The following is a 26,847-nucleotide window of genomic DNA, read 5'->3' as shown; positions in this document are numbered from 1 at the left end:
ATCGTGTGCGCTCGCGAGTGCCTTTACTCCCTTCAGCTCCGCTACAGGGCTGACAGTGTGCAATGATAGCTAACGTTCAGTTAGAAATGGAATCCACCAACACCAACAAACGACCAGCCCCCACCACAACTCAGACTCCAACACAAACAAAGTTATATATAGTGAAGCGCATCTTGCAAAACAGGAATGTGACCGACGTTGGGGGGGGAAACTAGGACCAACATCGGCCAGGCCTTCGATTCACGGAGGGACCTTTGTTTGGTTTTGGGTATCGAATCGGACCCCGAGCTGGTAAAATTTCTATTGGACAGGTAAGCTAACATTACTGCCAATCATATGGAATATATAGTGATATTGTGATTTTAGCTGGCTGATGTTGATGTTAATCAACATGATGCCTGTTAATCACGTTCAGTTTTGTGTATCGCCTCATTGTTTCGTACAAAGCTCGCTCGTGTCTTCGTAGTGCGAGCACATGCCCGAGAGCGAGCAACGGGATGCTGATTGTCACTGACGTCACTGTTAACAAGCCATTTCTGTGTGTTAAATTTACAGATCTAACTGTTATCCAATTATATTTTAGCTTTGACCCTTACCTTTGTCATTGTGACAGGTATAGCTGTAAACAGCCACTGGAGAATGACTGATGAGGTTCTCATCGTGGTGCCACCCTACCGCCATTTTCCCCATGCCATAGTAAGGCTCCTCTTTGAGCTGGCTCATAGCTGCCGGGTCCATGTAGTTGAGTAAGGTGACGTTGAACTTGACCGGACCGGTGTATACCTGCGGAGGACTCGGCTTGGAACACCCCTGCCCGCTTGCCTGTTCCTCCCTGTCCTCAATGTGGTAATCTGACAAGCTGTGCTTGAGTTGGGCCACAGGCTGCTCCTGGGCCCCAAGTCCCACAGGTTTAGTCTCTGAGCCACTGATGGCCTTAGGTGCCCAGCCGGGGTATTTTCCTTCGCTGTGCTCCGAACCCGCCGCGACACCAGTTCCACTTGGTTTGACCTGGGAGGACTCTCCCTCCTCGCTGCTGTGTTTGGACTCCGTCTCCCATTCTCCTTCCTGTCTTGACCCAGAGCATCCCTCTTCGCTGTGTTTCGACTCAATGTCCCACTCCTCGCTGTGCTTGGACTCCGTGTCCCCCTCCTCGCTTTGACGGGACTCCGAGTCCCCTCCTTCACTGTTCTTGGAGTCTTCGCTGTGTTTAGACCCCGTGTCCCCCTCTTCGCCCTGCTTGGCCTCCGCCTCCCCCTTCGCACATTGCGTCAGCCTGTCTCCTTCCTTCAGTGACACGTCAGAGCAGAAATAGGTGTTAAGCTCCCACAACGCTTTGCAAGCGGCCCTCAAGTCAGGGTCGCAACAGTTCTGTCCTTTGACATCGGCGTCCTCGCTGTGCCAGGGGATGGCAAAGAGCCGTGTGTCCAGATAGCGGTAGGTGTGGCCCGGCTCGCCCAGCAGAGTTCGCGAAACGGTGGTGAACACGTCTCGGTCGCGGACGCGAACCAGATCCCTCAGGAGGCAGCCTTTCCTTCTCAGGGTGAGCAGAGCCGCCTGCACCCGGCCATGGAGCTCAGCGGGCAGTGAGCAGGATCTTCTCAGGACCAGGCCGGAGTAACTGGAGTCCCACTGGGATACACAAGACATTCTTATCAGGATGATCATGACATACATAAACAAAAGTGAATTACAATCTTGTTTCTCTCTCAGCATTATGGGAAAGTCTGGCTGGCTCACCAGTTGCTGATAGCCCCGATCGTGGGGTCTCATAAAGGGGATCTTCTGGTCCCCCAACTCCTGCAGTAGCTTCCGCCTCTGTGGGTCACAACACAGTAAAATAGGCTGATAAGTAGCAGCAGGAAACTTTTGCACGTAGTTATTGTGTATTTTTTACGTACACACTTTTGCGTCTAAGTTATCAATTACCTCTATTCAAACATATTCAGTGTATAACCTTTGGGGAATTTGGGTGCAGAGATGGTGTGAGGGTGATGAAAACTACTGTATGTAGACCTTGAAACATCCACTTTCTAACTAGGACTGGGCAATATATCAATATTATATCACTATCATGATATGAGACTAGATATCGTCTTAGATTTTGGATATCGTAAAATTGTAATATGGCAAAAGTGTCGTCGCAATATTGATATAAAGGTATTTGATCAAAGATATCATTTTTAGATTTTTCCATAATACCCAGCCCTACTTCTAACACCAAAGTGCTGTGATTGGGCACTAAAATGACTAAATCGTCACACTGCTTCCTGGTATAAGAATGTGTACAAAAACATAGAGAATAGAAATCTCTTATGGCCCTGTATGGCCTACATAAGTCAGAGTCTGGCTCTACTGCCACTTCCACTGTGGCACTTTATTTTAAAGTACTGGAAACACAATCTTTGAATACCTTTGACTGCTTTTTCCGAGCGGGGAACATAGCATTTGCTGACGTGAATACATTTCCAACCGTAGTACTTTGCCTCACTATAAATATATTCTTTAGAAACAAACAGTGTGAAATGTGTGTGAAACAACATCACATACCGGAGTACAGGGACTAACAAGAAGAAACTCAAAATCAAATCAAATCATACAAACTGATTCTATGTGGGGATCAAATTAATAAATGAATTTGAACAGATGATGCTCACAAACAGGGTTGAGAGATAGATAGCTCTGGAACCCGCTCGTTTTCATTGACGTCTCACATTTTTAGGATTTTGTGAGGGCTGCCGTGGGGTTCCTCACAACCTTATAAAAGATGCCCTGTGCCATACGGAGCTCCCTAATAAAGCTGTCAACCTGGTGGAGGGATCAAAGTGCTTTTCATTGGGACGCATTCCTTTCTGACCTGTAAATCCAACGGCAACTGGCATAAAAACTATACGCCCAAATAAATTTCACAACTATTTCCCCACCCTGCCTCCCGCATGTGCTTGTGCGAAGGTATGTGTAGGTGGAGACATTGTATGTATGTGTGTATCCTCATATTCATTCCCCACAGGTGCGCACACACACACACAGCCTCTGCATGGTGTCTCAGCAGCAAGGGAAGGAGAAATGTCACCGACACGCCACTGTCTTTTTACATCTTACATCAAGTTTTGCATGAATGGCCTGCGCATCAGCCACCACGCCGGTTTAAGGAGAACCGACCCCGTGTATATTTCCGAGACATTTACAACAGGCGTCTCACATTTCTTCTGCCCTAATAATGCCAAAGACCTCATGTGGCACACTGCAGGGAATTATGGGAACCGGCTGCCAAAACATGTCCTGACTTTTAGAGAGAAATAAAATGTCTTGTTAATAACATTAAAGTGCAGGTATAAAGAAAGATGTGTGTCCTGACTCCTAAAAGGAGGGGGGGGGGTGGCTGGATCAAAAAGAGGGCAAGCGGTGAAAGTATGTGCATTAAAGACAGGAGGGAGGAGAACAGATCCAAATAACGGCGGCGGAAGAAATGGGAGGGCATCGGATCAGAAAGCAGTTTGGCGAATTTACCTTCAGGGCTGAATCTTTACCTTAGGCTAAACAACACAACACCTGCTGGAAGTTTTCTTAAAGGATGCACATGAGCATACAGGCCTTTCCAAGTTATTCTGGAACAAACAAAAACAGACTCGCAGACAGTTGGAATCTAAAAAACAAAACAACATGCACTATTCATGGCCAGGCTGCATTCAAAGGCTGTTGGAAGAAATTGACAACCTGACACACATTCATTGGGTGTCAAATCCTAACTCATGACAGAAGCTCAAGATATCAAGGTGAGGCTCTGGGCGAGTGTTATGTATGTGTATGTGTCTGTGTGTGTGTGTTTTTATCTGTGTGCTGCTGTGAGCCTGTACAGATCCATATCCTGGCATCCATCTACTGTAGATGTGGGCACATAAGTAAGATCCTTACAGTCTGCTTTAGTCACATCACTACTGTGTACACAGGCACCAAAGTGTGCCTTCACGCTGTATGTGTGTGTGTAAGGCGGCTCCACCAGATGCACACACATACATGCCCATCCTGAATAAACGCGCAGCCGGGGTAGCGAGCATGATGCCTCAACGCCAATCGCACACAACCAGGGCTGTCACGCACGTGTCAGAAACATCAAGCTGCTCAGAAATTCCACAGAAAAAAGGAAAGACAAGAAGTTACCGGAGCCCTCTGAAGCAGATGGACTCTCTCAGTATCAGAGGGCCGCTGTGTCTGTCTTCCTGCACCTGATTCAAGAAGGAAAGCCACGAGGCGCAAAAAAAAGGTCTGCGTTTTCCACTCAGACCCAGGAAACGAGATTACCAATCCCATAATAACACGGATGCTTCACGGTAGCCGTGCCAACCGTCTGCGCTGAGTGATATATCTGATGCTTTTTTTTTTCTTTTTTTAATCTCTCTCTTCCTTGATGGGATTATTCCCTCAGCCGGACTGTTTATCACAGAAAAACATATTAGGTAGAATAGGACTCAATTGGTTCGCTTTGATCTTGGCCTATAAGATATATCAAACTGTGTACCATATATTTATTAATTTCATTTATTTCCCCATCTGTGACACTTCAACGGACACTTTCTTCAAAGCGTTTCTTTGCAGAGTAGATTAATGTCCGGCGCTTAGCATCAATAGCTCAAAAGAGCCAGATAACTCCACCGCTGCGGGGATAAAAACGCTTCCAGTCTAACTTGTGTCTGCCCCAGAGGGTGCATTGGAACGTACTGTACAGTATGTGACACGACTGCTTAAGGAGGACACATGAGTCCCACTGGACTAGGCTGTTGCAACATAAACTGTAGATAAAAGCTACAATGTAGAGTAAGCCCTGAAGATGGTTTGATATGTAAAAGTGTCACCCCATGTGAAAGCACTTATTGTGCTTTCCAGTATACACTTTTTGGCTAGTCATGTTTAGTAAAAAAGAATTATTTTTTTCCCATCTTGGCTGATATCTATATTTTCTTCTTATATGAGGCAAGAGGCACTGGCGCCAGAATAGGGGAGACACTTTTTGTCCCCCCACTTTTAGGTGTTATGGTAATAAAGTGGTCTAAGCCAGATATTACAGTCATAGAACGTTGGCGATAATGTCTATGGGCAATGGGCTATGACGTTTAACCATGCCTCTAACATGTTGGATCCTTATCCAATCATAATCAACCACTGTTTACAACATAAAATGTCATAATGAACCAAAAATATTGTTACATCTATTAATGGGAGGGGTTAGAGATGTTCCAATACCATTTTTTCCTTCCCGATACCTATTCCGATACTTGTATCGGTATCGGCCGATAGCGAGGACCGATCCGATACCAGCGTGATAAAAAAATATATATAGTTATTACTTTTATTATTATTATTATTATTATTAGACGGCGGTGTGGGAAGATCCCCTCAAAGGACCTCTCCCCGACTCTGGCTGAGCCTCGCTGGGCGCAATTTCTAGTTGATATGGAAAGGCCCGTAGTGAAAGTGCAGCACCCCTCGCCCTGACCTCGCTACTTCCCCCCTAGAGGGTCCGAGGTCCACCCACCACGGTCTCCAAAAATCCTGTGGGAAACCTGAATTACGTCAACCAAAGCTAGATGCCCTCCCCACTTCAAAACTCATTCCGACGTTGCTGGCAATAGGTATGCCATATTTTCTTCAAGACCTCCAACCAAAGGAGGGCAGCACTTTCTCTTTTTCGATGCAGGTGCCTCAGACAGACGGAAAACTTTGGATCTGAAACAGGCCTTGGGGATGACGTGATGAGAGATAGATGTGTAATGGAGCTCCGTGTTGAAACAGCAAGCCATTGGTACTTGTGTGACACCCATTTCAGAGCTGGTCCTCTTCTGCGAAAGTGATGGTGAATCAACAGTTTTGACAAGTCGGCTGTAAAACGTCGGACTCAAACAGACAGACTACCCGTGTACATCAAAGGTGCTTCCGTCCCGGTCCATTTGGCACCGGATCGCAGAATGTCGGGAGCTCGTGTGAAGTGACACAGGGCGTTGAAAAGAGCAGGGGAGTGCCCACCCTACCAGAACATTTGTGTTTGCATGTGTGATGCATAGAAAGAAATAACATCTGCAGGAGCCTTGAATTCAGCTTTGATCTTAGAAACTAACTGAGGAAAAACATGGAGAGCACTTGAATCAAAAACGCAAGGCTCTTCAGCTAGCAGTAGTGAAGTTTGTTCCATAAAGGTCTCCATAGTTCAGGGTCTACCTCATCTTCAGGGTATGCCACTAACTTGAACTATGGTGAGATTATGGTGAGATAACACAGCACCTAGGTGTCGCAAGCACACACATACACGACCACACATGCAGAAGGAGGTTCCACTTTTGTTGCAGTACTTCTTGCTTGTAACAACTGTTTTTCTAAGAATATGCATCTAAAACTGTGTTTTAACCTAAAACACAAACTGAAAAACAGTAGCTCCAGCACTAGTTACAATGTTGTAAATTACCTTTTTAATCTCATGCATGCCATGCTGAAAGAGAAAACATTCTGGGCAAAAATTAACCATTTCTCACTTCTGACATTTCGTTTACAGCCACTTGTGGCATTCATTTATTTTAAGAATACCAGCTAGAAGTTTGGTGACTCAGTGTGACGGCTAACTGAGCCGACTGGTCAATGGCTAACTGGAATGTGCTGGAGTTGACCTCAGAGCAGGGTCGTCGGTATAATGTGTAACCCTGTGTCTCCGCACTCCTGCTCAGGACCAGCCCATGAATATGAATTGGACTGTGAGAGCCAGAGGTCAATCAGGAAGTTGTTGCCAGAAATGTCTAAAAACAATTGACAATCAGCTACTAGTTTTATGTTGAACAATTTTTCTTCTGGATAATCTGTATTATCCTGAGATGTATTTACAGATTCAATTTGGCATGTAGGTCGAGCCTACATTCACAAATTACGTTTAATGAAAGGTCGTCCGCCCGAGGTCATGCAAATAACACGGATCAGATGTTTATGTTATTAAGAACATAATCCTCAGCATGTTTCTAGTATAGACCATAGACTGTATATAAGAAGTGGACGTAGTCACTGTGACATCACCCGTTGGTTTGTGGACTACGGTTTTGAAGCCTTGTGTTCGGAATTTTTGGCCGTCACCAACTTGGTATTTGACCGTCGCCATATAGTTTTTTTGCAACCAGAAGTGACACGAGAGGGTGGAGCTAAGTTCAATCGAACGCTGATCAAGATATTCTTGGTGACCAAAATGCTACGATTAACTTTCATGAGCAGAAAACACACCGTGAAAGTGTTTAAGTTACAAGATAAAAACACGGACGACTCCCAGAGCAGACAATGCCATGGTAGCGACCTGTCAATCACAAGGTAGCCGCGCCCTAAAGCATACCCTGCTTTATGGTCTGTTTTACTCTAAATGGGACCATAATTAACTAAATGAACATCATGCTTTATTGAAGAAGTCTTGAAACTAGCGATTGAGACCATAAACTCATGTTTACAAGGTTTACTGAGGTAATAAATCAAGTGAGAAGTAGGGTCATGTTCTCATAGACTTCTATACAATCAGACTTCTTTCTGCAAGTTTAAGGCACTTCAGCTTTGGCTTCACTTTTCAGAACCGGAGGTTGCTCTCTGGTATATAGACACATACTGCATATAAATTACAAAGAATAGGTCATATTCAATAGATCTACTACAGAAATATTTTTTTTTCCATTTAAAATTGGAAACAAAAAGTGAAAGAGAAAAATATACCCAGAAATAACTGCAGCTGAATGCTCTGTCATTAACCACTGCATATTTTTTTTTTCAAATCAATGAAGCTAACATTGTGTATATATTGACAGACACGTTCAGCATGTGTTGTGCAGCATGTGCGATGACAAATGGCAGACAGGCCCGCTCTGGCCCGTTAATTGTTGTTGCAGGCTGAAGGCTGCGTCGCTCATTTCACCTCGCGACAGGTCGGCGGGGGACGCGATCATTAATATTAGAACATTTCCATCCATCTACCTGAACAAGAGGCCAGTCATTTAAAGGGCTGGCGCTGGGCAGACCTTTCACGCCCTGTTTATAACACTGATCCAAGCACATTACCAGAGCTGTGGGGGACCACTGCCAGTCATTAATTACATCCACACACACACACACACACAACCTTTATTGGCGCCCGGTCACATTTGAAAAATGTCACACGTACGAGATAAGGTACACTAACACACATCCGGTGTGCCATTTTAACTAAACATCAAACAGTCCTGTCAAATTCTCTCTTTGTGAGCCATGTGTGGCACTTTCTCACACGCACACTTCCTTAAAGCTAGTCATCCCAGGGTACGTATAATTCTGTCAGGTGGAGAGTATGCGTGTGCATGCGTGTGAGAAGAAAAAAGTACTGGACCTCATCTGTTTTTTGATCTCTCTCACTGCACCTGACAGGCTTACGGAGAGACCCGGGTCTCCAGATCAATCATTCAAAAGTATTTACAAATGCACAAAGCCCAGACATAGACAGGTTGGCACATGGCCACTCTGTTTAAGTGCTTTTCAATGTGTCTGCGGTGTCAACATCTATTTCACACTTATCTACACCTCAAAGGGGGAAAAAAAGATGTTTCTGTGACCTTTAGCAAGTGTCAAATCTGGAGAGGAGAAGAGAAAAGAGAGAAGGGCGATTTAAGAGATCTGTCGATGTATGCCTTACATAACCTTTTTATTTATCCGGGGGAGATTGACTGAGCATGCTCTTTATCAGAAACATACTAGCGGCTTCACACTCACATATTTGCGCAATTTCACACCCATCAGGAGCAGAACGGTACATCTAAAGATTTCTGGTAGACAATAAAAAGTTCTTTGCTGGAGGAACTTGGGGTTGAACGTCTTGTTCAAGGGCACATCTTGAGCTGTGCAGGATTCAAACTAGCAGCCTTGTCGTCACGAGAGCCGCACGAACTCTTGGCTACAGCCGCCGATAAGCAGAGGCCATTTGCCATTTTGCCTTAATTGTTAGTTTGTGGCCGGGGCCATAATGTTTCCATTAAGATTATGTCGATCGAGAAAAGCTTTTTAGTTTTCACCTTCGAATTACAACATGCTTTCATGAGGTCAGCTGTTTTCCATGTGGAATGGCCCGTTTTAATGCAGACGCAGTCCCTTGGTATTCAGGCAGGGTCCAGTTCAGCGAGGGGTAAGTCGGGGGAAAGAGTGAGAAAGGGAGAGGGATGGAGGGGACGAAAGAGAAGAGAGGAAAGGAGAGCGTTGATTGAAAGACTGTGATTAGCAGTTTTCAGCAGGGCACCAGGGCCACTGAGTTGTTCTAACAGGGTTGTCGCGTCTCGAGGTGCAGTCAAGGAGAAGTCAGTGCTTTAGAAAGCTCCCTCAATTTTTCCATTTCCCCCTCCCTCCCGCTCTCATTCGCTCTCACCACCCAGCCACACTTTTCCTGCCCCTCCAAAAAATCAATATGGTTGTGTAAAGTGCAGCTTGGCCCAGGGGGGAGGGCCGGCTAGCTGTATAGGGGCTAGATGCAGAGCTTACAGGGGAGGACAAGAAGCGTCCTCCAGGCCTGTCCCACAGGCAGTGTCAAGGACAGACCTGAGTATCAGAGGACTGAGGCCACCAGATTGCCCTTCCCCTCTGCATCTCGCCTTCTCTCTCTCTCTCTCTCTCTCTCTACTGGCCGGGCTTGGCTGGCTCAGCGGGGCAGAAGAGATCGATAAGCAGGTGGAGCGTTTAAAATCCTCCAGCTCTGGAGGCTGACGTTACGCTCCTCGGAGCCCAGCGGACCAACACATCGCTCAGGGAGGAGCAGCTGGATGGATGGATGGATGAGTGGGTGTATGTATGGTGGTCGCACCTAGTCATTGAAAGGTTTGTGATTTGTGACAATAAACAATTCAATAGCACTTAGCCATACACAGTGTCCGAGGGGTGTAGAGCCAGACTCTTCGCACAAACTGCCATTGTCTCAACATGTCACAGATCAGTAGCATTCAGGCAGGTCAGGCAGCAACACACCCTGCTACGCACCCTGTATCTCACTGTAAGTCAGTACCTGTGTTGCTGCGCCGCTATAGAATAAAGCATGAAAAATGCCACAAAAAAGAGAAAAAACTGGCATGTACTATCATTGTCAACAGCAGTGTTCCTCATTTCCATACAGTAGGCTTGACGAAGACGCCTGTACATGATGTGGATGAAGTGCGCAAGGAGGATTTCAGTCCTGCCGCTTGTCTCCTCGTGTGAGTGACTGATCACAGTGGAAGTGGCTTGTGTCTCTAATCCGGTACCACTGTTAGACTGCGCAAAGACCCGGCTCTGTGTACCGCGGCACGGGTTGATCAAACCCATCATGTGACAGGCAACCTCTTCAAATGACGATGATTTCCCAGCTCTGTGTCCTTTCGGCTCCATATTAGATCATCTTTCTGACACCGCCGAGTCTGGTACTTCATCTGGGATAAAGATGATGCGCGAGCCGACCGGAGGGGCTGGGAGTCAAGGGTAAACGAGGGGCTGAGACGTGGGGGTACTGCGCCGGATTGGCTGACAGCTGTGACAATTATCATGTGGTATATTATAACCTTATGCTAAACATGAGATTTGATAAAGTGTGTCGCTTGACAAACCACTTCAAGGGTGTTTTACCATCAACTCGGCGGCATGTCACACCCGCACACAACACGTAAAACGAGCCATATTTGAGGGGGAAAAATAGCAGATCATACAACATATCGAAAAAAGAGAGGATACTGTCGGCTTCAATTTATGAAAATGTGACTAGTTGTTCTACTTTTCTGCTATCAATATCTTATTTTTTTCTAAAGACAACTAGACAGTCAAGCTCTTGAATTATTTGTTGAGACCTATTTGTTTGAACATTTTTTTTTAATATGAATTAAGAATTTTATTAACAAGCTAGAGCAAGTTCAAATGCTGACAATGACCTAAGCCACTAGAAAGACATATGGCACAAAACAGATGTGGACTGAACATCTAGGACAGGTCTAATTCTATCTCATGTAGTCTTTGACCCAGATAAACTGGCATTATGATGTGACCTCAGATTAATATTGAATTAAGGGCCGAATATCATTTGTGGCTGTTTACACGGCCGTCAGCCCCGTCTTCCTGGAATCCCGAAGCAGATAAGTTTGCTATAATGGCATTAGCCAAATCCTGAAGTATAGCAGACGGCACTTGTCTTGCTTGAGAAGCCACCTCATTTCTTTATTTATTTTTCCTTCACTCATTCTGAACAAAGGGAAATATTCTACCAGGAATTGAATAGCTTAATCCTCTTTTCACTCTTCCCAGTAGCTTGAATGGTGACAGATTAACATCCTGGAGGTTTACAAACCCAGCCATTTGAAAATGTAATTGCTGGTGCCACACTGCATGCATGTGTTTAAGTTGAGGGTTAATATTAAAGCTTAAAATACACACATGCACTGGAGTGAGGTGGGGGGGAGGGGGGCCAGGTTGGGCCGGACCCAAGTCGCCAAAGGCCCGGGCAGGACGGACCAGTCTGTCACGTACATATAAAGGAGTCGCAAGCTGTCCCAAACCCTCGCTAGGTGCCATAGTTACTGTTCACTTCTGCTAATTATTACAGCCAATCAGAGGGGTTAACGGGGCGGAGCCTGGCCAGACCATGTTCTGGGGCATTTAACAGCTGGCAGGAACGGAGGTGAATGCATTACACACTGCCCTCATCCAATAAAAATAAAACACCCTGACATCTGAGGTGTACTTAGCACAGAGGGAAGGGGAGGAAGTGAGGGAGGCAAGAAAGGAGGGTGGGGAAGAGGAGGGTGAGGCGGGGTGAAGGAAGGGGAGAGAGCATCTGATAACATGATGTCCAAGTGCCACCTAGTGACAGCTTCCCAGCGTCTCTGGTCCTTGAGGCTCCAGAGCATCAGGGGTGAGGGTATGGTGGGGGGGGGACAGATGAAGCGACCCAGGACAGCGGGATTGGATATCAGTAGCGTATTGTTTTATTCTTTCAAAGCGAGCACCAACCCTTTTCCAAAGAAAATCCCTTCAAGTTTCAGATCAAATTACAACATACAGTACGACGACGTTCAAAAATTATGTAGATTTTAATCACTTTACATCTTGTTTCCAAAACCCAATCAAGCAAAAACTCCTCAAGCCTTCCTCAAGTGACCCCGCTGTCTGTTCAGTTGGGGGAGTGGAGCCCGTAACACTGCACTGGTATGCCGTTGGACCCGGGCTCCTAGGTCCCCTCCCCTCATTAACCCAGGTATAAATCACACTCTGCCAGTGCCCAGAGGTGAGAGGGATGAGAGTGGAGGTGAGCTTGAAATAATGCTTATGTCACGGCGGGTCAGCCCTCCATTATGGCCGTTTCAAAAACTATTAATCTTGCTTGTAGTCAGTGGCCTAGAAATAATTACTTCATCTAACCCATGTAATACAGCATGACCAGCAGTCGAGCCTGGTCAATTTGAGGCTGGGGAGGCAGGAAGGGAGCGGGGCGGGGGGGTAGATGGGTTGTGGAGAGACAGGGAGGGAGAGAGAGGGGAGAGCCACAAATTACCAGGCCCTGTCTCCTGCTACTGGGTGACTGATGTCCTGCTCACTTCAGCTGTGGCCTTTTACACTCTCAACACTGATTTAGATAGATACACACACACATGCGCGCTCTGAGAGGCAGATCATGTACAAGCACACATATGTACGCACATTAATCCATGATTAAATACACACACACGTTGAGGGGGGAACGCACAAATCACATCATTTTAAACAAGGGTTCAAAACCCTTTCAAAATTAGATCTCAGAAACTGATAACAGAACTAAATTTGCTTTAGTTAGCATGCAGAACTGACTCTCCTGATAAGATTAGATCATCCAGTGGCAACGACTAAACATCATTTGACACTAAGCTACATAAAATTGAACAATCAAGTTTTTATATTTTCCATCTAAATGCCATAATTGTGCAAATTCATTTGATATGACCTGCTATCCCTAAGTGAACTTAGCATTTAATTTAAAGTGTAAACATTTTTAATGCAGCAACAAATTGTTCAAAACTTAAACAGGAATTAAAATTCCAGTATATAATGTATATGGTATGTAAACATAGAATTTAGTTGAATAGATCGGACCCATCGTCACAGATATCCGATCCAGCTACTGTATATCAGTCAGTATCGGCCCGATATTCAATGCAGTATCGGCATCGGTGCATCCATAAAAGGAGAGCAATGTTCAATTAAAAATTTCATATATGTTACAATAACGCCACCAAAATATGCAAATGAAAATATTTTCTTTAGTTATCAGTAGGGCTGGCCCCTCTTAGTCGATTAGTCGACTAATTGGTCATTTTGATCTTAATTGACTAAGATCTATTTGGTCGATTAGTCATTTTTTATGTTTTTTTCATGCTGAATGACTTATTTCTAAGAGACGTATGAGCACATCTCTGATAAACACTAGATTTAAACTGGTGCTTTTGTGTGATTCTATGCGGAGAAACTCAGTTTTACAGATCCGTCAATCAAATCAACTAATCAATTAGTCGACAAAATCATATGTATTAGTCTACTAAGAATATCTTTAGTCAAGGACAGCCCAGTTATCAGTCAGATGCAATTTTGAAAGCAATGCTATTACACACAGGACTTTAAAAAAACAACACTGTGGGTAAACACAGGGAGCTACTGCAAACTCAGCCTCCATGAACGTCACAGGAAGTATGTATGGAGTGACATAAATAAATGCAGCCCTCCAGTGGCTGTCACAGCTGGCATTGCAGGTGCAAATTTAATTAGTCAAGGTGAAGTCTCCCTTGTTGTCTGAGAAAGGGGGGGGTCCTCGCCATGCGCGGCTGTAAACACGCACTATATCCTAATCAGGTGTCACCGCCGTGTTTGATCAGCCCGCGAAAACTTGTCACGAATCCCCGGCAGAGAGTGGGCCGAGGGGGGAGAACAAAGGAGAAGAGCTGTCATGAGAGAACAGGGTGGTGGTAGTGATGGCAGTGGCAGTGGATGAAGAGAGTTTGCCCATTAGCAGTCTCTGTCGCCTATCTCTCTCCCACTCCCCTTAACGTCTCTCCTCCCCTTGTTTTCCTTTCTTTCTCTATGTGGCTACCTACAGTACACACCTTACTGCATCCCGTCGCAGTCTGTACTTCCACTCTGAGGAAATCTCAACCACAGCTGTCACACTCGTGCTTCACAACCGCCAACAAAGCTTCCAAAAAGAAAAACCCCAAAGTAGTACACTACTTTTGTTTACCTCCCCAAAAAAAAACCCACACATGTACAGAGATACAAGCTGCGCTCGTTTTGTTTTTATCAAGCGCCGTTCTAAGTAGTTGGGTCCTCCTGAAAAGCCGGGAGAACTAGAGGCAGACATGCTGTTCTCCTCCCGCCCAGCCGGCGCCTCCAGGCTGCATCGAGGCAGCGCAGGAGTACACGCGCCATTAGATACTGTTTACCTTTCAGTTTGGGTGATATTGAATACATTAGCCGATTGAACCTCATAAGAAACACAGGCGAGTGACAAGGCCCAATCGTCTTTGCGACTACCATGGTAACTGAGATTACAGGCTAACAAAGAGCAGACAGGGGGAGAAAATATTTAAAACCCGAATAGTGATACATAAATTAATTAAAGGACAAAAAAACAAGTGGAGAATTAAAGTTGGAACATCTGTCAGCGACTTAGCTTCCCAACGTAATACCAGTGTTAGAACATTTATACCCTTGAAGTTAATGATCCCCTCTTTAATTGACAGTCAAGGAAAACCGGCTGCGGCAGCATCCTGCCGAGACACCGATAAGAGGCCCCCTTACCCCACCCCCCCCTCCCCTCCCAAAAATAAAATAAAAAAACAGTTTAAAGAACCTTGGCACTAATCCCTATTGTCATCCCAGCGCAGCAGAAGGACTTACAAACACAGATAACTCCGGCGAAGCTGTCTATTTCTCAGGAGTTATGGGGACAGCCGAGCCGCCGCGCGCCTCGAATCAGTCACTCAGATTAGCCCAATCCCTCTGTGCTGTCAGTCAGCCGAGACAGTAGCCTGTCACCGCATTTACATGAGTCCATCTCATACGTGACAATGCCCCCTATATGTGACAATGGCTGCGAGGAAGGGGTCCACTCGCTCGGCAGATAGCGGGTGTACTGTATGGCAGACGGGCTGTTGTTGGATTAAGCTCATGGCGCGCGCTGTGCTTCGCTGACACTCCAACAACAAGTTTAAGGAGTCTTAAACCATCGCTGCTCTTTTTTTTTTCCATAGTGGAGTGAATGTGGGAGATGTACGTCAGATGAAACACACATACACCTACACTGACACACACAGGGATAAACTTCAAAAAACTTGGAAGTACAGAACGACTGCCTAGTTTATGTCTTTCCCAAAGTTGGCTTCAAGCATGACTTTAATCCACCTACTTCGCTTAACACGATGAAGCTCAAAGAACAAAAGGGAAAACAACGTAAAATTAAGTACGCCCTATAGAAAACATCTGGATCAGTCTCCATCTTGAATAAACATATGATGGAGATTAAAAAGCCAACACTAAAACAAATCTAAAAAAAAAAAGTATAAAACACAAACTTTGGGGTGTCAAATCATTAAGGGATTAGTTCCTGCAGAGTATGTACTTTTAAATGAATGTGTGTTGCTCGGCGGCGGCACCTGAGAGCTCGCAGTGTGCCGACTGCTTTTTTTTTATGCTTCTGCGGCTCACTCCACTTCAAACAGTCCTGCAACAAATGACAGTGGATGCCCTCTACATAACAGGGCCAGGGCAAGCATGACACAGGGGTTGACAACTGAACCCTCAAACTCCCTAACCCCTACCCCTGCCATGGCACACGCACACACGCACACACAAATAGCCCCGAAAACAGCCCTGACATGACCGCTCAGCAGCCCCTTCTAACCCCTCCTTGTGTTTTTTTTTGCTCTCTCCATCTCACTGGAGACAACCCTCGATTCAGGACCGTTTTAGCCAGGCGAGTGGATGTGACCCGCTGCCCCCCAGTCAGGCTCATCTGAATAAACAGCGCTGAGGAAACAGGCAGAGGAGGGAAAAATCTGCCTACATTATGATAGGAAGAGAGAAGATGGGATTCAGCCAAGGGGCTCCTTTCTTTATGCACGTTTGATCAAGTGCTTGACAGCGCCGGTGGATGGAATTACGGACTGTTGAACAAAAAGTTGTGGTATGTGTGTTCGGTCTGGACAGCTGGGTTTCCGTGGCCTGACAGTGTTGGGCTTGTGACAAGCCTGCCGCGCCACACCACCACCACATACAAAGCGCAACCCGCCCACCAGCCTTTCGCAGTCCATCACTCAGGACGGCCGAGGGAAGTGCCGTGAGAAGAGGTCAGACGTGGAGGAAAAGCGGGTGGGAGGAGAGAGGAGAAGAGGATGAGGAGGAAGAGGAAGGAGGGAGGGCTGGTCAGGGGTTAAGTGTAGAGAAGACAGCGATGAAAGGCAACTGTCATGCACCAGTGCTCGCCCAGGAGCACCTGTCTCGAGGAGAACATGCAAAGTGTGCCGGTCACGTCCTGACAATACCCCCACTTTTCTACACACACTCACACACACATACAAGCTCACAGGAAAGGGCTGATGCTCCACCGTTGGAAAGGCATCGCCCGTCTGACAGCATGCCAGTCAAGCTGTCGTTGGCTCCTTCGCATATGCAAGGAAAAGTTAGGCTGATGAAGAAAAAACACACGGGGGCTCAGAGGAAAAATCACTGAGACATGAACAGACTACCTGAAGTGAGGAGACACTTCTCAAAGACTTGATGCAGAGTAAATGCTGGAACGAACGGTACAAAAAAAAAGCTCCATGAAAGCAAATCCAGGATAACCAGGACACCTACTCCAGACTGGAAGTTGGCGTGGTTACTAAAGTCCTCAGGTGGAAGCAGTTATCCAAAGTGTCTGGCGCCACAGGGATAAAAAATGTTTTGTGTTCCATTAAATAGTATTAGACAGGTATTATATTAATTGCTAATGTTGTATTTGAGTGTTTTTGTTAAGCTTTTTTGCAATTTTAACCTTGAACATGTTAACTTCCTTGCTAATTGAACGATCCTGAGTCCAGTCCCCATTGGTTACTGTTGCTAGGTCGGACAAGCTTGACAAAAAAAAACATGGTTACGCCGGTTCCGTTTAGCCGGGTGTGTATTATTAATAGATAGTTTCTGGGTGGCAATATAGCGTTGACTGCAAGAACTACAGTATGCGATGGCAGGATATATTCATGGTGATAAACTTTACTCAGGTAATTATTCCCGTTGGGATACTAAACGTTGTGTATATCAAAATAAATGACACCAAAAGTTAGGTCCGGGCGGCACTTAGCAGAGATAATACACACAAAAGAATTAAATCAAACGAAATCATGCATGTTCACCAGAAAATTCTTCAGCTCAGACTCCAGTGGGGCCTCCGGCAGCAACCTGGATATGGAGCGCTCTGCACCCAGCAGCAGCAGCTCCTCCTCCAGCCAGGAGCAAGGCTTCACCTCACTGCCCCGCCAGTCCCAGCTGGGAGACAATGCTGGCCGTATTGCTGTGCCCACTGGAGGGAAGGGAAGCACGGGAGAACTAGAACCAGGATGGCGTGGGGCAAACTGTCAGACCCTGCTGCAGTAAAATGAGAGCTTTTCTAAAGGGAATCTGGTGCTCGGAAACACTACCGCTTGTCCACAGGGACCACTAAAATGTAGCTAGTAACAGTGACAATATACAATGTAATGTGTCCGTTAAGATTGTGACACCAATGTGATATGACTTACACAGTAATGTTACCTTTGAACAGACGTAGCATATCTCAGTATAACCCAACAGGAAAGGGAAAAGGTGACCAAGGTTCTGCCGGACTCGTTGCTCAACTGTTATTGGAGCACAGAGCGAAAAGGGGTGGAACTTAGGGTCAATTGAACAACATACAAAATTGAACCTCTGACACAATTATTATGTCCTTCCAAAAAAGTAACACAGTACTATTTTTCAACATAGCATAATGGTTGGTTTTACAAGTAGAGACTACCCGTGGTATTTTTTGTTGATGGCGGTTAGCAGGGGAAGCCAAGTGTACCTCCAGCTGGCTAAGCTAATTGCAGAGCTAAAACCTGGCACTGGCTAAAAGGAGGCACCTCGTATGTTCAGCCTCTACAAAGCGATGAGCTAAGCGCCAGGTATTTTAACACACTTTCATTGCTCATGTTTATGGAAAAGAGCTTATGATGTACAAATTAACAGTTACTATTTACAGCGCCTTGTGAACCTGGTCTCCTGCAGCTTTTGTGAATGAAGGGTTTTGGACTTTCCATTGAAACCAGATGTTGGGCAACACCGTGGCAGTAGGCACTTTTACTTTATTGGAAAGGTGAGTCATTACAAAGGAAAATAAATTCACAAATAAACAGCACGAAAGACTGTTCTGTCTTATGCAGGGGGCTTTGCATAGTGAAATCATTTTTGTTAGAGTTAGCTAAAATTAGCAACAACCAGGGCAGCTATGACAGCCGATCAGACAGTTATCAGGTTATTAAATGTGCTTTATCAGTGGTTATCAGCCTCATAGATGTGGGTCAGTAGGGCCCTGCTACACCCAGTAGGTTTTGTCATCTATTCACATGGTTGCCGTCGCTAGAAACTCCATATGGGGTGAAAACGGCTCACTTCTCCAATTTGCTGAACCCGCCTATTAAATAGCAATGCGCCAATGTGCACCTGGCTTTAAAGGGAATGGGAGATGACACATTAAGAGACTATATACAACCCCTTTGCCCTTTTGCGCTACTTTGAGTCCAGATTATGCGCCGCATAACTAGCAAAAGTGGAGATGGACACGCCCTAAATGCACTTGCACCATGCACTTTAGACCATGTGCTATAGATCGTTAAAATAGGGCCCTTTATGTTCACAACCGTTCAGTTTCACTTTCAGTTTTGAGTCACTTTAAGCCAAAACCCAATGTTTTTCCCCTAAACCTAACTAAGTAGTTTTGTTGCTTTGTTGTTTTTTTTCAAAACATAACGCTTCCTGCAGTTTTACGTGTTAGAACGTGTTACATTTAAGTTTCGCTTTCACTTTTACAACGTAGTAGATATAGTAGGCCCCTACTGACCCACATGTATGATACTTATAGCGAGTGATAACACACATTTAATGTCCTGATAACGAGAAAGAATCGAGTGGCTATGAAGTATTCGGAGTAGCATCAATTATTACTGACATTTTTGCTTTGGCGCCTGAGACATAAGTCTGGTGTAATATTACCTCTGTAATTGTTAATCTTTCCAATTTCCATGGAGCTAAACAAACTTACTGAAGATTGTTATCACTTATGTTCTCTTAGCATTCACACAAACAGCAGCCTCGTATAGAGAAGAGCGTGTGCATACACACACACAACCATGCATTCAAAGACACCCATACCTCACACTTACACCCGTCAACCTACACGAAACCCCACACACACATACACACACACACACACACACACACACACACCACCAGAATGCCAAACAAACAGAACTGGAAAATAACGACTCGCCCGGATCATAGCCTCGAGTGGCTAATGAACCCCCTGGAGACTCTAGCCTCTGTGTAAGAGTTGAGAGGGTCATTCCCATGTTTATTCAGCACCAGTCCAATGAGCCACCACCATCTATTGATTGAACTGATTATTCTATGTCTCTCTTGTGACGGGACACATGCATGACAGATGAACCCTACTTGGGCGGGTCACATTCGATGTAATCTCATTGAATCTGACGGCTGATCTCGTCGGCCGGTTTGCATGATCCACATCGCGGCCTTGTTTGCGAGTACGCTGACATCTGTGGCTAATGCCTCAACACTAATATGAGGTGCTCGGTAGGGGCTGTCAGACACGTAAGCTGTCAAGGGCTGTTTGGACAATCCTAGTGACTGCTTCCATAGGAGAAACCCTCCGGGTGGTAGCAATATAGGCTACTAAAGTGCTGGTACCTAAGGTGGCAGAATATATCTTAATGTTTTTAAACAATCAAGCTTCAAGATAGTATTTTGGAATTTGGGAAGAATGAAGGCTGCTAAAGGAAATCAAATTAAGCAGACTTGCATGGGTGTAAGACAAGAAAAATGTTTGATGTTGCCTTTGGCAGATCTCTTTTTCAATTTTGCACCTTCCTTCATGCTATATAGTAGCCAACCAGACAGAGGTAAGTAGATGGCAGCCGCTGCTTGGAGGAAACCTCTGCAGATGTTCCTTTTAGTTACAGTATGACTCATGATGGTGTTCAATCCCAAAGTTACAGCAAACTGTAATGCCTAGCATGAGGTTATCTCTGGTTTTCCATTTAAATGTTTAGTAAGATCACAGGTCCCTTTCAAGCCCATATGGGAGTCCGTGACGGGTCATCTTAGCCCTGTACCCTGAGACAATGCAGGCGGGGCTGTAAAAGTTGATATCCTTCCAGATGCAAACCAAATGTAGACATCATGCACCTCTGAAATGTTACGTATTCAACACAGACCGCCATAAAAAAGGTGGCGAGGCAACAATGTGCAGGGTTATTCATATTGATCATGAGAAGCCAACCCAACACTTATAGGCTGATAACCAATGTCATTAACAGAGAACCATCTCATAGGTAAAAAACAATAAGTAGGTGCATGATATTACTTCAAAGAAACAGCTCGCTTATGTTTAAATATCACTATTTGTAGGGCTTATAACCAGTGAATTTAATGATTACATCACAGATAAAGTGAAGCAAAACATACAACAATCAATCCCATCCATCCATCTCTGACATCCTTAAAACAAAGACTTGCTCTCCATCACGCTTACTGCAAAATTTAAGTTGGTTAAGATCAGATTAGAGAATCTCCTACATTGTTGAACTAAAATATTAGGGCTGTCAATCATTTTGTATCTGTTCAAAATGCACCTTAAAGGGAGATTTGTCAGGTATTTAATACTCTTATCAACATTGGAGTGAGCAAATATGCTTGCTTTATGCTAATGTATGTATATATTTATTATTAGAAATCAATTAACAACACAGAACAATGACAAATATTGTCCAGAAACCCTCACAGGTACTGCACTTACCATAAAAATATGCTCAAATCATAACATGGCAAACTGCAGCCCAACAGGCAACAACAGCTGTCAGAGTGTCAGTGTGCTGACTTGACGATGACTTGCCGCAAACTGCATGTTATTATCATAAAGTGGACATGTCTGTAAAGGGGAGACTCGTGGGTACCCATAGAACCCATTTTCATTCACATATCTTGAGGTCAGAGGTCAGGGGATCCCTTTAAAAATGGCCTTGACAGTTTTTCCTTGCCAAAATTTAGCATAAGTGTGGAGCATTTTTTAGCCTCATTTGCGACAAGCTAGTATGACATGGTTGGCACCAATGGATTTCGAAGGTTTTCTAGTTTCATATGATGTCTTTACTCTAGCTTTAAAACTGAGCCCGCTACAACCTAAAAATCACAAGTTGCGTTAATGCGTTAAAAACAATGTGGCGTTAAAACGCGTTATTATCGCGCTAACTTTGACAGCCCTATAAAATACACTTAAAAAAAATTTAATTCCTCTGAAACTAAACAATAAAATAAAAGCAATATTCTAAAAATGCAAACACATTGCATGTCATATCACCTTAATTTCACTCTAATACAAGTTATTATGACATTCTTGTGCCAAGTTGGGCAAGAAAATGTTGGCTGAATTAGTTTAAAGAGAGGCTTGACTAACCACGTTGATCTGTAAACACCTCAGTCCAAATATATGAGCCAAAGATCAAACAGGCAAGACAAGGTAAAGACATGTAGAGGGAAAGCTCAGCAGCAGACTAATCAGCCCCCTCCAACGCTCTCATAGTAGATCAATGAAAGACCCGGGGCCTTGGGCCCGCGCTATATTACACACCAACACTTCATATTCATTCATTGATTTTACTTTTCGGAATAGTATATCATTGAACTCCAATGGGAGCGAAAAATAGAGGCCGGGGCTGAGGTCAACCCTCGCGTGGACGGATGTTTGCACAATATTGATGGCGCACGCAGAAAGAAATGACTAAATATCTGGATCAATAGCTAGTTTCCCTAGCCACGACAGGTTGTTCCAGATGGAAATGTATAAATACTTCTTTATGGCTGCTGCAGTGGCCCTAACGAACAGGGCTAAATGCCCCCCTTAAGGTAAACTCTTTGATTAGCCAAGGCCAGAGGTGACAAGAGGGGTCTGCTGATGCTACAACGCCACACTTCCAATGGCCTGAGGATGCTAATGCACACAGGGGCCCAGTAAAGGGGCCAAGGATATGACAGGTCACAAGCCCTGGGCAAAGTGCTCTGTGCTACCTGACCCTCCTATTCATTTGTAATGATGATGGGCCCAGGCTACACCATTCTCGGTCATGTTCAAATAATGCATGAATAATTTAGAAAATCTTTTCTTCAGTTTTCACATGAAGCCACATTTCAGCTCTGATTACCTGGAACATGGGAGGTCCACTATAGTTAGGCCTAAAGAAACAAATTTGCATGTAGAATTCTCCAATTTTCAGCCAAATGAAGCAAGAATGAAGTTAAATATGTAGAGCATTTAGTAATCGACTCAGGCCAACGGCGTGGTGAAAATCTTACATCCTGCTGCTGCTGCTGGCACAAGAGCTGCCTGTTCTTATTTACAGCAAAACACAATTACTGCGAACAACACCCAACCTCACAGCTTCCCCCTGCTCCACAGCGGCCAACGGGGCCATAAAGAGGGAGGAACCACATCATTGCCTGCTCCTTAATTAAATGAAAGCTATAAGGTTCATTTGCCTCCTTTTTTTTACACATTGAACTGGCCGGCCCACTGCTGAAGACCTCCCAGACGCCATCCCTGCTTGGCCCTAAATCATGACTGGATCAACTGCCCGGTGGGTCCCTGCTGGACACACAGCGGCCGCCCAGCGGCAAGGCCAGAGCGGGGCACGCGGCGGATCGACACCTAGCCGGCGATAAGTAATTCTGTAGAGGATTAGCAGCATGATAGCCTGATCAATACTGTGTGCTCAGGCCATTAGGAATGCAGCGAGGAAATGACCCCCTCCGGTAATAAAGCAGGGCATCTGGGTTCTCCTTCATTTGCCAGCTCCATTAGTGTAATGGTATCATTATCTGCCACAGCCGTATTTTTCTGAGCCCTGGCTTTTCCACAGCTCGGCCGGCGGGGGTCTGATGAAGCTGTGAGAGCCCCCATGCAGAGTGTTCCCTTCTCTACCATTCTACACCGAGCCTAGGTGTAAATCTAGCTCTGTTGGAGCTTATGTGCTACCCTGCCTTAGGTATCCATACCCATGTTTTATGTCATCACCCAACACTATTTCTCCATTATTGGCTCATTAATAGAGCAAGCAGCATGTAGCTCGGGTTAAAAGGGAGGAAAAAGATGGCCGGCAGAGCGCAAAGCTGCTGAATGTGCTGAATCTGACACCCCCCTCTTGCTAAAACACCGGGGCCGACATGACAGGACGTCGGCATTAGTCGCCATAAATCGTTTTCCTTTACACTAATTCACCAGCTAACATTTTGTGCGGGGGGGAATTGATTAACCATGTCTGGATGTGTGGCCACATAATCAGCTTTTACCTCGGTAGTTGTTAATTTAACAGAATTGCCAAGGGAAACACAAACCATTTTAATGAGTGTTCAGAAATTAAATACCCTAAACAGCTTGCACTGGGTGCCACAACCAGAGCAAGCCAATGAGGCTGATCTAAGCAATGGGCTGGGCCGAGCCCGGGACCTCACAACATCTGGTGACCCTGTGTGATCATTACTTAGCCCGCCGCTCTCACACACACACACACACTTCCTGTTTCGACACAGCACTTTATACTTGTCATCACTGTCCAAATGGCGAGCTCGCATCAAAGACGGCATTAGAACATCGGGTTAAGGGGCAGGGTCAGAGCCGTTTTCACACTTGCCAAGGCATGAGTGAAATTTCATTCCTGTGATGACAATACTGATAAAACATAATGAGATGTTTTCAATTCATTAGGGTGCAAGGCGAGAGGACTGTTGCTATGGGGAGGAGACTCAAGAAAAATGTAGCTATTTGAGAACCTAAGGTGATGCACAAACTTACAAATGGTCTGCAATTTCTGCAGTTGAAACAACAAGCAAAACAGTTAGTGTGTCAAACAACGTCTGATGGATCTATCCTCTAATCTAAATAAAAAAGTAGAATTATTTCAGTATTTTGAATTCAAATAAATGTGAATTAATGTGGATGGGGTGTGATTAATTCTCCCTGCGCAGTTAGACAAACGTCCTTTAGAGTGCTACAGGAATGAGTCCTAAAACCTGGAAATGAGTTAGCATTTTAGCACTTCCGGTTCCCGAGTCTGGAAGTCAATGGTTTTTTTAATGGTTTTTTTAGATGCCTGAAATAAGGTCTATGGTTACGATATATAAAATACATCAATAAATACCCCAATCGTGAATTTTGAAGCCTTAATGTGTTTTAAAAAGGCGTTTGCTAACAAGTGGCTGAATGAGACCACTAAACGTCATCTCGCCGACTCGTCTGCCTTTACAGTTTTGTTGTGTATACTCACGCGGTGTATTTTGTCTATAGCCTAACGTTAACTTTTTACTTCAGGCGATTGCATTCGCACTTCAAAAATCATAAAATTGGTGTTCGTTTATGAAGATTATCTTGCTAAACAAAACGTGTAAGTATCATAAACGTGTGTTTGCCACAGAGCTTATTTTCTGCAATAATCCAAAACCCAATGGAAAAATCCCATTGGCTTTTTGTTGAGGGAACCAGGGCGATGCTAACGTCCTGGTTGGCCTACAAAAATACAGCATCCCTGGAGCACTCTATTCTATATCATTAAAGAGCCTATATAGACTATGGCATCCCACCTGTCAGTATGCTATACTGTCTTGCTGTGGTGGGATTTTCTAGGGAGATTGTGTATTCATTTGGCACTAATGTGTTGGTGCTTGCATTCCCCAACTCAGAATGACAGTGGACCCATCATAGTGCATCTCTCACATTGTGCAACATTGCAGACACGCTCACTGGATAAGAAAACCACCATATTCAAGTTATTAGTTATCATAATATCTGGATCATTATGCAACCACTGATATTATAAAAAAAACAAAGTGGCCATAATGCATGCAGCTCCTTCCTTGGCTGCTCTACAGTCATACAGTCATTTTACAATTACACTTGCTCATCCTCTTATTTATCTAAAGAGAAAGGAAGCTAAGCCATTAGGTCTGTGCAGTGCTGCTGCCTGACTGCCTGAGGGCCAGCTGGAATGAGTTCCCCCTCTCTGAGCCGCTCATCTGGCCGCCATGGCTGCTTTCATAAACAGGAGGAACCACGTCTTACATAGTTTCACTGCTGTCTGACATGATCCAAACATATGTGCCACAGCAGACGGCGTCCAAGTCAAGGAGATAAGAGGAGGAACAGACAGAGAGGCAGACAGACAGACACTATGACTATAGGGCGAAAAACACATCCCAGGATGGCTGCACACCAGAGCTCCCTTTTCCTTCCTTTTCCTTTAGTATCTCAACAAACCGCAGAGTTACGGATATACAGCAAAGCCTGATTAAGCCCAGGTCAGCACGAAACACATGCTGAACGCACCAGCACACACATCCCGTCCCAGGTTATAGATGCACCCATCTCTGTTCATGTTATGTGCAAAATAATCCTGCTCACACCTCACTTGTATACCCTGCAACAAGTTATTAGTTATCATAATATCTGGATCATTATACAACCACTAATATTATAAAAAAAAAACAAAGTGGCCAAAATGCACGCAGCTCCTTCCTTGGCTGCTATACAGTCATATAGTCATTTTACAATTACACTTGCTCATCCTCTTATTCATCTAAAGAGAAAGGAAGCAAGCTGGCATATTTACAGAGGGTATTATTATAAGAACAGTTATCACAACATTAGCTAATCATTTCTACTGTACATCAGAGCACCAGTTACTACCCACTGTATATCTATAGTAAAGCCTGAAGCAGCTGTGGGCTGCTGGCTTGGCACCTTGCCAAATGTGATATACCCCAACACACACTAACTTTTTTTAACCATTTGTTTTTACTGTGTTGCACTGGGCTGCTGTGCATGGCAGCATGCTAACAATTGATTCATTGTTCATTCCATCACACCACAATGACATCCCCAAAATTAAAGTTGCCTTTTTGTTTGTTTGCTTATTTTATTAATTGTTTTATAACTATAACCTATAGGATTGTTTACTATTTCCTCACAAAACACCCTGCAGACTGTGACTCATATCCAGTGTTTTCCAGTTGACATCATCACAACCAGCACACACATCCCATCCCAGGTTATAGATGCACCCATCTCTCTGTTCATGTCATTTGCAAAATAATCCTGCTCACACTTCACTTTTATATCCTGCAGCAAGTTATTAGTTATCATAATATCTGGATCATTATACAATATTATAAAAAACAAAGTGGCCAAAATGCACGCAGCTCCTTCCTCGGCTGCTATACAGTCATATAGTCATTTTACAATTACACTTGCTCATCCTCTTATTCATCTAAAGAGAAAGGAAGCAAGCTGGCATATTTACAGAGGGTATTATTATAAGAACAGTTATCACAACATTAGCTAATCATTTCTACTGTACATCAGAGCACCAGTTACTACCCACTGTATATCTATAGTAAAGCCTGAAGCAGCTGTGGGCTGCTGGCCTGGCATCTTGCCAAATGTGAGATATACCCCAACACACACTTAACTTTTTTTAACCATTTGTTTTTACTGTGTTGCACTGA

General features: G+C 44.6%; 1 protein-coding gene across 6 annotated transcripts in view; it reads right to left on the bottom strand.

The window, feature by feature from the left end:
- Window positions 1-26,847, bottom strand: part of fto (FTO alpha-ketoglutarate dependent dioxygenase) — a 145,046-nt gene that overhangs the window by 117,456 nt on the left and 743 nt on the right. For all 6 annotated transcript variants that reach the window (XR_012590231.1, XR_012590227.1, XR_012590229.1 and 3 more), the window contains exons 2-3: window positions 1,738-1,815; window positions 597-1,629 (exon numbers count right to left, since the gene is read on the bottom strand). Coding sequence is in view for 1 of the 6 variants with exons in the window: in XM_074610276.1 (XP_074466377.1) it covers window positions 597-1,629; window positions 1,738-1,815 (1,111 nt within the window). In the remaining 5 variants the exon portion in view is untranslated. The remainder of the gene's footprint in view (window positions 1-596; window positions 1,630-1,737; window positions 1,816-26,847) is intronic.

Source organism: Sebastes fasciatus, chromosome 2, assembly GCF_043250625.1.
Source record: "Sebastes fasciatus isolate fSebFas1 chromosome 2, fSebFas1.pri, whole genome shotgun sequence".
NCBI lineage: Eukaryota > Metazoa > Chordata > Actinopteri > Perciformes > Sebastidae > Sebastes > Sebastes fasciatus.
Note: the sequence above shows the minus strand (reverse complement) of the source record. Positions and strands in the feature narration are given on the sequence as shown.